The sequence below is a fragment of the Anas platyrhynchos genome, chromosome 27 (genome assembly GCF_047663525.1).
Source record: "Anas platyrhynchos isolate ZD024472 breed Pekin duck chromosome 27, IASCAAS_PekinDuck_T2T, whole genome shotgun sequence".
NCBI lineage: Eukaryota > Metazoa > Chordata > Aves > Anseriformes > Anatidae > Anas > Anas platyrhynchos.
Window position 1 is genome coordinate 2,667,836 of NC_092613.1, and position 14,829 is coordinate 2,682,664.

Here is a 14,829-nt window from a genome sequence, read left to right on the forward strand (position 1 = left end):
TATAAATGTTGTTTTTGCAGAGTTACATTGTTTAGAAGGAGGGAATGTGGTACTGAGATATGCTTACAGTGATAAGAAAGCAGGCAACCTTGTAAAATGCAGACAACAAGACTCCTTAGGACAATTAGGTGAAAATCACGGTGTCAAGTCAAGTCAGATAAGTGAAGAAACATTACCACTTCAAGCAGTAAAAATGTCAAAAGAAATTTGATATTTAACAGGCCGGCAACTGAAGGCCATGCATTGTTTGTGAAGCATCAGATAAGATTGTGAACCTGGATTACCCACTCAGTGGGGAAACAGGGGAGGGTCCTGCCATCAAAAGCTATCTAAACTGTGTTTTGGAACTAGTAGATGTGCTCTCTCCTGCTTGTGGGGCGCCCGCCATTGCAATCGCGAATAAATTACTACTTCACTGAGATCCTCGCCTGAGCCTAAGTTATTGGCTACAGAGTGTTTCTCACAGTGGAGAACAAGCAACCTGAGACTGCATGGTGTCTCCTGAATCACCCTTCTTGGTTCCCTCTAAACTCTTTTACATTACTGATGGCCTCATCGTTAAGAGTCTGATATTATCATCAACCACAGGGGCTTTCCGACCCCCATGGCCACACTCCCAAATCTCCCCCTTCTTTATTAATGTCAACCATTTTCTCGACACGAATTACCACTCCATATATAACAGCTACAATGCCACGAGCCCGCTACGCGTGCCGGCCCGCGGCAAGCCAGCGGCGGCGGGGCTGTGCCGGGGCAGCCCCCGCGGGGCCCGGCACTGCGAGGGGCCGCGACCGGGCTGCGAGGGAGCGGAGCGGAGCGGAGCGGAGGCTCCCTGGCCCTCCAGGGCTGCTCTGGTGCGAAGGGACAAGAGCCCGCGGGTGGACAGCGCGCTGGGGCCAGCCTCTTGGCGCGCCGCAGCCGCCCCTGCGCGGCCCTGTCGCGGCCTCCTCAAGCCGCACCTACGGCGCCAGCCGCCGCGCGGCGCTGCCGGGCCGCTGCCGAGCCTCCGCCGCGTTGCCTCCCCCCACCCCGCCCATGGTCCCGCCCGCGGCCCCTCCGCCTCTCCCGCCATGGTCCCGCCCGTGCCCTCCCCCTCCTCCCTCCCCTCTCGGGGAGCTGCACCCGCGGCCCAGGCGCGGTGGTGGCGGGGCCATGGCGGACGCGGCGCCGCTGCCCCTGGAGGCGCTGACGCCCCCTGGCGGCGGCCCCGGGGTGAGGCCGGGGCCGGGCCGGGCCGAGGGCGCTGAGGGCGCTGAGGGCCTGTTCGTGGTGCTGGGCGCCGGGCTCGCCGCTGCCAGCCACCCGCTGCTCTACGTCAAGCTGCTCGTCCAGGTCCGGGGCCGGCTGCGGGGCGGTGAGGGGCGAACCCCCGCGTGGGGGGGGTCCGAGGAGGGCCTGTGTGAGAAGGGGTGCCGGGCCCCCTGTGTGACGGGGCAGGGCGTGCCCCGCGCACCGGGACCCCCTCTAAGCGGGGGTTGAACGGGGCAGGAGGGACCCCCGGCACGGGGACCGCAGCGTACGGGGGGGTGAGGACACCCCGTGTAAGGAGGGACTGTGCTGCACTGCCCCAGCCGAGGCCTCTGTGCAACGGGGACCGCGTTGCGAAGGGGAGCGGGGCGCTCAGGGAGTGCCACGGGAGGGCAAACCCCGCGTGTACCAGGGTTATAACGGACCTCTGTACGGCTGGGGAGAGGGATCCCTGTTTGACTGAGGAGATAAGGGCGTCTTGTGTGTACATCAACCTAGATAGTGGGGAAAGAGGCACCTGCATAATGGGGTAATGAGGGGGCCCCATTGCCCAGGGTCCACCTGTATAACAGAGGATGGCACCCTCTCTAATGGGGATCCCTATGTCAGAGTGGGGGACCTACATATAATTGGGAGGATGAGGGTACCTATAAAACAGGGAGCCTTATATATTAGGAGGATGAGAATACTTTCAGTGACAGGGACTCTATAGGACAGGAAACAGAAAATCATATATAATGGAGGGACAAAGACCACATGTGCAGTGGGGACTTCTTTAAAAGAGAAGAACTGAGACCCCTTTTTATGACAGCAGGTGGGGACCCATATAAAATGGGACAGATGAGGATACCTATGCAGTGGGGACTCCTATATAATAAAAGATGAGACATTCCTGTACAATGGGGGGTTGAGGATCCACAGTATCCTGAGAACCCCTCTGTAATGGTAACTGCTATAAAATGAGAGGGACGAGGACCCCTGTTCTCCAGAGACCCTGTTTAATAGGAAGGGGACTGCCCATGTCATGGGACCCCCATGTATCATATGGTAACTGAGTGGGACGTGGCGCTTCAGCAGCTCAGGAAGATGGAATCAAGGCCATGTGGTCTGTCAGGTTCAGGAATGCCAGAACTGTTTTGGGAACCTGCTCATGGGGTTTCTCCTGCAGGTTGGGCATGAGCCACTACCTCCAACCATTGGAAGAAATGTGCTGGGAAAGAAAGTACTGTACCTGCCTGGCTTCTTTACCTATGGTGAGTATTTCTCCAGGCCAGCCCACACATGCTAAGTGAAATGCTGGATCCAGTGTCCAGCTGCTCTTCCACCTTCCCAGCAGCATCCGTGGTCTCATTCTGAGGCTGCACTTAGACGTTATATGCTACCACCAGTTGCACAGCCATCAGATGTACCTGTTGTTACGAGGCAGGGACAAGAAAGTGGTGGCCCAGTCTGCATCCCCCTCCTATGGCATGTTGCACCGACTTGCTTCCATAGCTGAGAGTGCAGTGGGGGTTTGTATGATGTAGGTTTGTTTGGTGGAGGGTTTTGCATGTATTAGAGATAGTGTATCGTGTTTCTTTGCTACAGAACAGCACTGCAATAACTTGGCCTTCTGCCCAGCTCATTTGTATTGTAGGTGGAGCCCTAAAGGGACAAAAATACCATGAAAGGGGAAGGTAATATATTTCTTTCTTTGTGGCTGCAGCACAGGAGAGGCAGGTGAATACTGCCTGAAAGTAGGAGGTACTTTCACAGGTGTGCAGAACTTTGGGGAAGGTGAGCCCTGAGAGTTAAATGGGGCCAATCCCCAAATCAGACAGCAGTACTTGAGGGTGAAGAGCCAAGAGCAGGAGCAGTACAAAAACACTGCAAGCTGGGACACCCAGAGCTAGAAATGCTCCAGTGCTGTGCTTTGGAAGATGATGCATTTTCCAAGTAGATTTACAGCACTGCATGAGGGAGATGGGCACTGCCTTCACTCGGGACAGCAGAAGATGGGGAGGAGGAACAGTCAGTACCTGCAAGCTCACAGTGGGTTGTATTCCACCCTGTTATACCAGGGACAGATTGGCTCCTTTGGCTTTTATTTTTGTCTGTAAACCTGCCTGGGAGAAGGTGGCAGGGCAGGAGCAGAATCTGACTTTGCAAGGTCTTTATTTACCCTGACTCTGACCCTGCAGGGCAGAGGGAGAAGGTCACAACACGCAACACAAGAGATTATCCCACCCTACCTTAGTTCAGTTCAGACTGCCGTGTAGCCCTTTCAGGTAAGCAGAACAGTCAAAGGATGCACTCATCCTTCCAGTTTAGACAGATGTGACAAAGAATAGTTAAGTTTTCTTTGCAACCTATATTAAATTTATTTAGAGCTTTATAATAAAACATTTGTGGCAGGACTGCAGAGCAGTTGCTGTGACTTCCAGAGCTCCAGCGTGGTTTCAGCTGAATGCTGAAGTGGGGCAGGATACTCTCCACAGGTTGGCTGTATCCCAGCTGACAGCAGCCTGGTCTTTTCTTACCCAGCCAGACACATTGTGAAAGTGGATGGGAAAAGAGGCCTCTTCCGCGGTCTTACTCCTCGCCTCATCTCAAGCACTTTATCGACTGTCACCAGGGGAAACGTGAAGAAGGTAAAGGTCGTCTTCTCTCTCCGTAAATCATCTTGCTGGGGCAGACAGTGCTACTGGAGAAGAGCAACAGAGCCTGCATGTGCTTGTACCCAGCCATGACTGAACATGGAGGATTAAAGTACCTGTTCCACTCCACCACCTGGTGGCTCTAAATAGTCCTCCAGGACAGAAGGAAAACAGTGCCCATATCCCCAGAACTTACTTTCTAAAGAATCTCAATTGAATTTGACCAGTCACGTGCCTTTTATCTTTTACAAGCAGTCTCATGGTAGTTTTCCTCTGTTTTACCTTCCATCCTTCGTTCTCCTGTCTTCCTCCTTGTCTGTTTTTCTACTGTAGTTTAGAACACAACTGCTGAAGGTTTCCTTCCAGCCCTCAGAAATCACAGGCTTGTGGGTCAGCATCTCCATCAGTTTTGGCCATATGTTTCTTCTCTCCTGCTCAGGCCTTTCCGCTGGAGGACATGGAGCATGTTTCTAACAAGGATGATATGAAGACTTCCCTTAGGAAAGTGGTGAAAGAGGTGAGAAATGGATATAGCATGTTAATGAGTGATTAGGGAGATCACACTGGGAATGTGCCTGAAGAGCAAAGGAAGCTTAAACTGTGGCTTTTGGGTGAAATTACATGGAGGGAAATTCTGGGTAAAAAGACTGAAGTATTTAGTAGCCATTGTGTCCAGATGTGGGATATTTCATAGAAATAGAGGTTTACTGTGAAAAACATACTTAAAAACAGGTCTGGGACCTGAAGTGGGCTTTCCTACACTAAGGGAAAGATCCTGATCTGTACAGGTGGAGCTTTTCACATAGCTGTGGTGTTTTCTCCCTTTCCCAGACATCTCATGAGATGATGATGCAGTGTGTGTCTCGGGTCGTGTCACATCCACTGCATGGTGAGTTCTGTCCTTCTGCCTGGCTGTCCTCTCCAGATTGAGGAACCCTTCCCTGGCTCAGGATCACTTCCAAAATCCTGTTTACTTGATGTGGTTTTCTATTAGAAGTGGCTTTGTATGAAACTACAGAACAGATGTGGGTCCCAGGTGATCTCTTCTCACTCGTCTTAAAGCTTGTCACAGAGGTCCCATTGGGGTTGGGACCAGAAATCCCTCCCTCCACTTAGAAACTAAGGGAAATCACTGTTTTCTAATGAGCCTTACAGTGATGAGGACCACAGAGAGGAGCTGATTTGAGAGGAGAAGAGGGGTGGCAGAAGGATCGGGTTGCATTTTCCTTCACCTCCATCACAACTCAAACTTGATTTGTTTGTCAGCTTATGTTTCTGTTCTCCTAGTGATCTCTATGCGCTGCATGGTCCAGTTCATAGGCCGGGAAGTCAAATACAGGTGAATGGCTGCAGCTCTGAATGAAGAGTGTGGGCACGAGTGAGAAGCACGAGTCCTGGAGTCAGGCATGCCCGATGTTCCCACACAGTGGGGATTATGGTGACCCAGGAGGTTTGGGAGACTGAAAAGCGAATCTTGTGGATAGAGGTTGGATAAGCATGGGGTAAAGGGATGTGGGAAGGCTGGACTTTGTCCCTTCACATGTGTCTCAGTTCAGCCTTGTGCCAATGGGTGTTTTGGTGCAGCTAACACACGCCTGCTGTCACCAGCTCCCAGGGGTGCAGCAGAAGAATCAGCCAAATCAAAGCACTTTACATGCCATGGTTGTGGCACACTTACCCACTCACACAAAGCCAATCAGACCTCTTCTAGCTTCAGCATTTAAACATAGATGTTGGCAAGTTGAGTCCTGGAGTTACTGCAAATTGGCAGAGCACAGACACTACCCTTCTTCATGAGTTGAGGATTAGAATGATGCTGCCTGCTACATTGATGGCAGGGTGACTTGTGGGGGGGACACTTCTATGGCCACATGAAGCTGTGCAGGACAGAGATGGAGAAACCTCTGCAAGCTTGTTCTTTTCCTTTCTTGGCAGCGGTGTGTTCAGTGCCATCGTCAGGATATTTAAGGAAGAAGGGATTCTGGGATTCTTCGTGTACGTGAGTTGTTTAAATACTGTCTCCTGTAGTCAGAAGATGCCAGTGGCTCTCCTGGTTATGAATCCAATTTCACTGAAAGGAGTTGTGCTGAGCTCCCTCCTCCCTGAAACCTTGTCTGACTGCAGGACTTTCACATCACTCCCAAGAGCACAGATTAAATCTGTGGCTTTGACAGAGCTCCAGTTGGACCATTAAGTTTGTTTCAGACCTTATCTTCAATCAAATTTTCAGAGCCCAGGGAAAACTGTATTTTTTCTTACCTTTCTTTTTCCCTTGTACTTCTTTGTGTTTCAGTGAAGGAGCATTTAAAGCATTTGTTTGTGCAGCAGGCACCAAGATCAAGTGCAACAATGAGGCCCTTTGTTGAAATAAAAGCCAGGGCCTGGATAAGGGCCTGCACATTCCTCAGCAAAGCACCATGGGTGCTTGTAATGAGTAGGTGCTTTGCTCTGGCAACAGGTTTGTCTGTACAGCAGGAGCAGGACACTGCATAATGCGGCAGCATTGCTGCCTGGACCAGCTTGCCTAAAGGAGCTCAGACTGTACTTACAAAACGTAGTGAATTGACAGCATCACTAAAGTGAAAGTCTAGCAGACACCTTTTTTTAAACCCTTTATTAATACTTCTTGACTTTTTCTCACATCTATATAAAACAGAACTACCTGCTACTTCTGTTCCCAGTGGAGACATAACTTGCTTTATTATGTCAATAATAGTAAAGGCAGCTCCAAAATTTCAGGAGGGGCTTTCAGGCCTGAAATATATGGCTTTGGAATCACAAAATACGGGCTTCCAGATTAAATATAAATGCATCAGGAAAGGATGAGCAGTCACAGGGGGTCTCACTCTGTTCTTCCCCAAGGGGAAAGGGCCAGAGGTCTGTAGAGACCTTATCAATCAAGTGTCACTATATCTTTTGTGGTCTACTGCTATTCTTCAGGATCTGCAGCCCCAGATCTCAATTAAATACAGCTTCCTCCAGGATGTTCCATGTGGTCTTTCTGAGCTCCCCTTTCCTCCAACTCCCTAGCGAACAGTCTGTGAAAAGAGCCAGCTGTGTTCTCTTCCTCCGTATAAAATAAACACTTGGTAGCCTAATTAAACTTAACAGTTAACAAGAAAGGCTTTAACATAACCCAAAATATCTCAGGAGGGCTCTGAATTTATACGTGCTCTACAACTCAGCTAGGTAATCACACTATAGTAAGAGGAACACAAACTACATCTGTAAGACCAAACTGTTGCTGTTCTGCTCTCAGCACTTCTAATGAAATCCAAACACATCCATTCCCTTAAAATCATCGAGGAACACTTACTTCTCATGGTCTGACAACCTCTACATAGTCATAGCATAATATCGGCAAATTCTCATTCTGGGTGCATGACCAGCTGGAGAAGAAGACATTTCAATGAGAGAACTTCTTAATTCCCCTGATATCTTAGCAGTTTCCTGCAGCCAGCAGATAAGAATGATGCTCTGTGGCCTCTGAAATGGGCACTGAAATTGCTGTACATGGTCAGTTGTTCTACCCCTCCCCACACTGGGGTTTCTCCTGCTGGATTGCATGAAGCAAGTAGGTCACAGCACTGTACATCATACAGGTTTCCTCATTGGTCTTCTGCTCTGAGCTTTTCTGAGAAGACTTGCGTTCTTCTAAGAATTTGCTCTTCATCCAAATGTCCTTGGACATCTCATCAGGTGTGAGAGTTGTAGTGCAAATTAATTTCTTCTTGATCCCCTTCTGCAGCTCTCAGACCCCTGGTCTCCAGCCATCCTTTAAGCACAGATCCAACATTCATCATTACTTGGATAACTGGGGATAGAGAGGGGTATGATCCTTATTGCAAATGGAACAAGTGGTCTGATTCTGTATCAACAGATGGGTGAGGCTTTACTTGCAAGCCTGGCATGGCACAATCCTGGACCAGCCTTCTGTTTCTGGAGTTGCTTAAGCCTCTGTTATATCAGTGGTACTTCAGGAATCTTCTTAAGACTTTACTTTGAGTTAGATGAGGGATTTTTATTTTTTTGTTGTTGTTGTTACAAAGGCTGAATGTAAAGCAGACAATCCCTGGGACCAGACACCTTTGATTCTTTGTCCTGCCTGTTGCTGTCAGGTATCAAGTCTTTTAAGTCAGCAGATCTTCTGTTGAACGTGTGTGCTGTGCCTGGCCCCAAGACCTTGGCTGCATCTCCAGAGCTGCCTGGGCCTTGACAATACACAGGTTGTCTCCAAAAACTGTAAAAACCAAGCAGATGGAGCAAGCTGGTTCAGAGCATGCTGTCCCAATTGCTTTTCTGCTGCTACAGCAGTCAGAGGAGGAAACAAAATTAATACCCTGCCCCAAAATCTCTAATAAGCCCATATTAGACTTATTTTGAGGAGAACTGTCTTAATACATATGGTGAAACACAGGTTTAAAACACACCTGGATCCTTTTGCAGTGTAACAACTGCAAAGCCAAAGCAGGAGGCCTGAGGTTTGGTGAGTATGCTGGCAGAGCAGATGCTGCTGAGGCTCTGACAAACTGGAGAAACACTCAAAAATGCTTCATTATTGTTTTAGTGCCAGAAGCTGGGGGTGCTTGTGCTACTGGGATCTCAGTACTGGATTTTGAGAGGGATAAGCCAAAGCAGCAAGTCAACCCCTGTCTCTGTGCTCCCAGGTGGCAGCAGGGTGCCAGCCTGGGCTTGGAGACTAGGAAGATCAGAGGGGCTAGGGTGCTGCCCCCAGTTAATCCCACTTTGCACTAGAGCAGACTTGGTAGGAAGCCCCCTCCCTTCCCCTCCCATTTTAATTTCTAAAAGGAGAGGGAGATGGTCATCAGAGGTGACCTTCAAATTCTTTATCCAGAAGAGCATCTGCAAAATGAGCTTAACAGGAACCTGCTCCATCTGTGTCTTGCGTGGGTTTCAGAGCAGTAGCTGGGCTGAGAAGGTATTTGGAGTAAAACAAGGGGACTTGGCTGAGTCATACCCCAACAAGAGATCCAAAACTTCCTAGTCATTAGCATCCCCTGGCTGGAGCAGCTAGCAGCACAAACCACCACTTCTGAAGGCCATGAGAGCTCTTCCCTTAAGTCTCCCCTTCTCCCTAAATAAAGATGCATTCTGGGGAGCAGGGTTCCTTCATGCTGGTAGAGGAAAGGAGGGCTCCAAAGGCAGCACTTGGACCCTTCTGCACCTCATGCCCATATTTTTGCCATTGCAGTGGTGTAGTCCCTCACATTGTGGGGGATGTCATCTTCCTCTGGTGCTGCAATCTCTTGGCTCACTTCATCAACACCTACGCAGTGGACGATAATGTGAGTGGAAGTGCCCAATGGAGGGCTTGGGGGTCCATACGGACCACTTGGAGTTGTAAGGAGTTAATGGGGACGGGAGACTAATTTAATACAAATAGTGAGTTTCAGATAAAGCTCTGTATAAGTGCTAATATATGCCATGTCTATTCAGGGCACTGTTCTAGCTGCAGTTTGAGGTTCAGGTTTGATAGCAAATGTCTTCCCTGAGTCTCAGCGGGGATGTGGTGTGGCTACCCCATTGCTTTCTGTCTTGTTCCTATGCCCCAGGCACATCATCTCAGGCTCACAGAGATGTCTTATAGTGATGGGGACAGCTTGGTGGCATCTGCCTCCTCCACAATGCTTTTGTCTCTCTTTACAGTTCAGCCAGGCATCAGTGATCCGGAGCTACACTAAATTTGTGATGGGGGTATGTAGGCAACTGCCATGCCATTGCTTTGCTTCCTGCTATCTGTGGGGTGAGAGTTCATGGTCTGAGGACAAAGGCAGGTGCGTTTGAAGTCTGTATTTTGTATCCAGGATAACTTTGCTAATACACAAAAGGTAGAACTACTGTTTTTGGCATGATCATGTAGAGATGCTACCTTTTTTTTTTTGTGCTTTCAGATTGCTATGAGCATGCTGACATACCCATTCCTTCTCGTGGGAGACCTCATGGCAGTGAACAACTGTGGGTACGTCTCACATTGAGATCTAACTCCATCCCTTCCTTTCAGCCCCTTGTTGTCTGAAGCCTTTGCTAATGATTGTAAAGCTTTTATACAGAACCATAAACTATATGGTTTCCTGTCTCAGAATACTTAAAATTTTAGATCAGAGGGCACAGACAACAGCAGGATAAAAGTACAAATGTAGAGGAATAGGGAGAGTTCTGGTGGTGCAGTCTGATCTAAACTACACCAGAGGCAGAAGGGATCAAAGAGAGGATGCTGACTCCAGGGAGCAGCACGAGGAAAAACAAAACTCTTAATACAGCAAGCGGAGACAGGAACAGGTGAGGCAGGACCAGACAGAAATACCTCCTTCACCCAGCTTGCTTTCCCAATTCCACTGCTGCCTGTGTCTTCCTATATGTGTGCTTATGGAAATGGGACTGGATCTGACGCACTGGAATAATGCTGTCTTGATATCTGCTCCTTCTTGAAGGTATAGATACAGCCTATAGTCCTGCACTCTTAATGTGTCCAGGTAACACACCTTGTTTGTACACTCCAGGAGTATTAAATTACAGAATCACAAAATGTTAGTGATTGGAAGGGACCTTGAAAATCATCAAGTCCAATCCCCCTTCCAGAGCACGAACACCTAGATCAGGTCATACAGGAATGCGTCCAGCTGGGTCTGAATATCTCCAGAGAAGGAGACTTCACAACCCCCCTGGGCAGCCTGTTCTGGTGTTCTGTCACCCTCACTATGACAAAGTTTTGTCTCATATTTAAGCAGAACCTCCTGTGTTCCAGCTTGCACCCACTGCCGCTTGTCCTATCATTAGATGTCACTGAGAAGAGCCTGGCTCTGTCCTCCTGACACTCACCCTTTCCATATTTATAAACATTAATGAGATCACCCCTCAGTCTCCTCCAAGCTAAAGATACCCAACTCTCCCAGTCTTTCCTCATAAGGGAGATGCTTCACTCCCTTAATCATTTTTGTGGCTCTGCACTGGACTCTCTCAAGCAGTTCCCTGTCTTTTTTGAACTGAGGGGCCCAGACCTGGACACAATATTCTAGATGTGGTCTCACCAGGGCAGAGTAGAGGGAGAGGAGAACCTCTCTTGGCCTACTAACCACAGCCCTTCTGATACATCCCAGCATGCCATTGGCCTTCTTGGCCACAAGGGCACAGTGCTGGCTCATGGTCATCCCGCTTTCTGCCAGGACCCCCAGGTCCCTTTCACCTACTGTTCTCTCCAGCAGGGCAGTCCCCAACTTATACTGGTGTCTGGAGCTGTTCTTGCCCAGATGAAGGACTCTACACTTGCCCTTGTTATATTTTATTAAATTTCTCCCTGTGCAACTCTCCAGCCTGTCTAGGTCCTGCTGGATGGCAGGGGGACCATAAATTATATGATCTGCTGCTGTATAAGTAACAAGCTGGTGATCTGGCCTTCAGCCCAGTGCAGACACTTTTTCTGTGTACTCATTTACACTTATCGCTGCTTATTTAACTCTGTCTGGATAACATGACATCTGTACAGACCATCTTGGCTATTTCTCTTTGCCATGCAGATTGCGTGCTGGCCTGCCTCCCTACGCTCCCGTGTTCACGTCCTGGATCCATTGCTGGAGGTATCTCAGTGCCCAGGTGAGGGAGTGGAGTACACACAAGGCTTTGGACTTCCTCTGCTCTTTCCCGAGGGCTCTGGCACTGCCCAATGAGTACCTGTGCTGCACCCTTTATGTGCTCGGTAACTATCTCCGTCCCTCCAGTTATGGCTCTGGTACCAGGCGTGACAGTAATTAGTGTGCCTGTGTTACCTGAGCTTGCAGCCTGCAATCTTTTAGCAACGGCATTGCACACAGCAAAGCCCCATGGCTCTGCTCCTCTCCATCAGCCATCCTTGCTGGAAGTACCTGACCTCAGTGCTCATGAGGCTGAAGGCCCACTTTCTCCTTCTTAGCAACCAGGGTGCTAAGGGTTTGCAGCTGTGCAGCAGGCACAACTCTGTCCCTGCTAATCTAGCAGTGAGGCGACACTGCAGCTTGGCTGCCCTAACCCCAGTGCTCTCCTCCTCAGGGGCAGCTGTTCCGTGGCTCCAGCCTGGTATTCCGCAGAGCACCCATGCAAGCAGCCTGCTTCCCCATTGACTGACTCCAGCTTGCAGGGAGAGGCAATGAACCTGGATTCCTCAAAAGACCCTAAGATTTTTCCATATATATATATATATATATTTGTTCTTTATGATCCAAAGGCTGTCGTGCCAGAACAAGACACTCTTCAGCAAGGCCTACAACAAGTTGACCTGCAGAGATCTGGCTTCAGGCTCCAGCTTGATCAAAGTCCTGTCCTCATGGCTGCCTTGACCAGGTCACATAGAAGAGTTGTTTCTTTGGTCTGGGCTGTGAGTCTGGAGTCACTGAGGAAGTCTGGGAAACCAGAAAATGCCCAGGTACTAAATAAGCCTGAGATGCTGGGACAAAAGACTGTTTTTTTTTTTCTGCCTGAGCTGAGAAGCCGCAAGAAGACTGCCTTGCTGAGAAAGCAACAACAGCACAGCCAGCCTCCTGTCTCATCTCTTCTGGAGAGGGCAATTATTTGTTTGGCAGGTAGCTTACACTGAGCAAGGTCAACCCTGAAACCCATACTTAAGGTTTTGAGGTATCTGAACACTAGGTAGTACCCCTGAAAGGGAAGTAATATTAAAACAGAAGAGAGAAACAGCCCCACTACAAAGAGCAATGCAGTTCTTAAGAGACGGGTATGACTTATCTCAAGGACGGTGGCAGAACTTGAAAACGGAGAAGACACTGGGGGAGGGATGTTCACTGTACATGTTGACTGCTTTGGGTAGGGTACTATTAGGACACATCTCCCAGCTGGCAGGACTCCTGCCAAACCTGAGCATCACCATGTCTCTGGTGGACACAGAGCCATGTAATAGCACTGGGTTGCTGTGTGGCATTGGCCTGGTGCTGCAAATGTGTTTGCCTTTTTTTTTACTGTGGAGTGAAGGAGTAAACCTCAGGCTGGACAAAAGTTTGCAAGAAGTCAGGGGTCATGGGGCTCCTCACATGCAGGGCTTGCCTTTGCATATCAGAGTTTACCTGTGACAGCAGCACAAGATTCATTCTCAGCTCCCCTTTCAGAGGTTTTGCTGGGGGGGGGCGTTACTTTTTAACCAGTCTGTGGTGCTACCATAGCCAGGCAGATTTCCCCAACTCCAACTCCCCATGAAGCAGTCTTTTGCACAGTTCACTGTTACTGCACTCCCTGGGAAGAGGTTTCTGGGGCCCTGAGAAAACTCCTTTGTGCTGCTGTTGCATGGGCATTTTCCTCTATCAGAGGGGCTTGATCCACATTTCAAAGCTGAGGCCTGCAGGAGGAAGGGCCAGCACCAGTGCATGTGGGACCTGCAGTCCCTAAACTAGCTCCCTTTGGTGTTGTGGATTCAGTCCTGTCTGTCCTCCCTTCTCATGTACAGTTTGTGTTACGTTAACAATACTCAATGCATGGCCGTATCTCCTAACACCAGAGATTATCTCAAAGAATATTTAACTATACTCCAAAATACAGCTATAAAACATCTCTTCTTGATTGATTCTTTTTTTTTTTTTTTTTTTTTTAGAAGTGTTGATTTCTTCTGTACAGTAGGATCCTTCACTTGGGAAAGGCTTCCAGTTAAGATAACCAATCCTCTCCCCTCCCCTCCCCCAAAAAGTAGGGGCTGAAAGATTGCCACTGATATTTCTCAGCTCCATGGAAGGTCAGCAATTCTAGGCTGAGCAAACTGCATTGGGTGCACCCGGACCAAGGGTGGAGAAAGCAGTGGTCTTCCCAGAATCACAGAATGTTAGGGATTGGAAGGGACCTTGAAAGATCATCTAGTCCAATCCCCCTTCCAGAGCACAAACACCTAGATCAAGTCATACAGGAATGCGTCCAGCTGGGTTTGAATGTCTCCAGAGAAGGAGACTTCACAACCCCCCTGGGCAGCCTGTTCTGGTGTTCTGTCACCCTCACTATGACAAAGTTTTGTCTCATATTTAAGCAGAACCTCCTGTGTTCCAGCTTGCACCCATCACCCCTTGTCCTATCATTGGCTGTCATCAAGAAGAACCTGGCTCTGTCCTCCTGACACTCACCCTTTCCATTTTTATAAACATTAACAAGGTCATCCCTCAGTGTCTTCCAAGCTAAAGAGACCCAACTCTCCCAGCCTTTCCTCATAAAGAATATGCTCCACTCCCTGAATCATCTTTGTGGCTCTTCACTGTATAGCTGTCATGGCTACCTGAAACCTGCTAAAGCAGGTGTTTGTAGTTAAAATTGTCCCTGAGCATTTCTGGAAGGTACAAAAATCCTTTGCTCCTGGTCTGAGCTCATCAGGTGGGCTCAGCCCCTCTGTCCTCCCCTGTGTTGTTTGATGGGGCCTCACCTTCCTATCTTAATGCATTAGTTGGTTTCTTGACTATTGTACCATTGGGCACTGCATCTCCTAAATCACACAACACCTGCTCAGGAACATGTGCCTTTATCCTCAAACTTAAGGCCACCATCTGCTGATGATATACCTCTAAAATGTGTAAAAGGCTCCTACACCTCCTACACAGCCTGATTGCAGTCACTGCATTGAAAAGTATGATTTCCATTGACTAGTTCACCTAAATCTGCACTAGGGGCAGCCTGCTATTCCAGCTCAGTTCACTGAGCCCCACAACCTTTGCAGGACACACAATTCTTACTTGGTAAGCTTTTCGTCAATTAAATGAAAACCAGGTTTCAAAGGCCTATGGTAGCACAATGCAGATCCTCGGGCTTATCTTGGAGCAAGGGCTGTCATTCATACAATGATTAAATGTTTCCTTACTTCCCCTTTCTAACCCTAGTTTTTCTTGTCCTTTGCTTCATTTGAGGTATCCCACCACAGGGACAGTGCCTGTACCAGGAGCAGGCAATAAGAAAGCTCTGGCTGGGCACT

General features: G+C 48.9%; 2 protein-coding genes across 5 annotated transcripts in view; one reads left to right on the forward strand and one right to left on the reverse strand.

The window, feature by feature from the left end:
- FGD2 (FYVE, RhoGEF and PH domain containing 2) overlaps positions 1 to 14,829 on the reverse strand; it is a 31,568-nt gene that overhangs the window by 13,211 nt on the left and 3,528 nt on the right. The window lies entirely within an intron of this gene.
- Positions 887 to 13,436, forward strand: MTCH1 (mitochondrial carrier 1). 4 transcript variants are annotated; one of them, XM_038168472.2, is made up of 12 exons: positions 887 to 1,332; positions 2,417 to 2,501; positions 3,772 to 3,878; positions 4,324 to 4,401; positions 4,716 to 4,773; positions 5,172 to 5,223; positions 5,820 to 5,879; positions 9,097 to 9,190; positions 9,552 to 9,599; positions 9,797 to 9,864; positions 11,420 to 11,495; positions 11,928 to 13,436. In XM_038168472.2, the coding sequence occupies exons 1-12, from the start codon at positions 1,036 to 1,038 to the stop codon at positions 12,000 to 12,002; spliced, it is 1,098 nt and encodes a 365-aa protein (XP_038024400.2). In that variant the 5' UTR covers positions 887 to 1,035; the 3' UTR covers positions 12,003 to 13,436. The 4 variants fall into 4 exon arrangements, with proteins under 4 accessions (XP_038024400.2, XP_071884577.1, XP_071884578.1 ...); XM_072028476.1 differs by having other exon boundaries at positions 1,084 to 1,332; positions 5,151 to 5,223; positions 11,420 to 11,598; XM_072028477.1 differs by having other exon boundaries at positions 1,087 to 1,332; positions 11,420 to 11,598.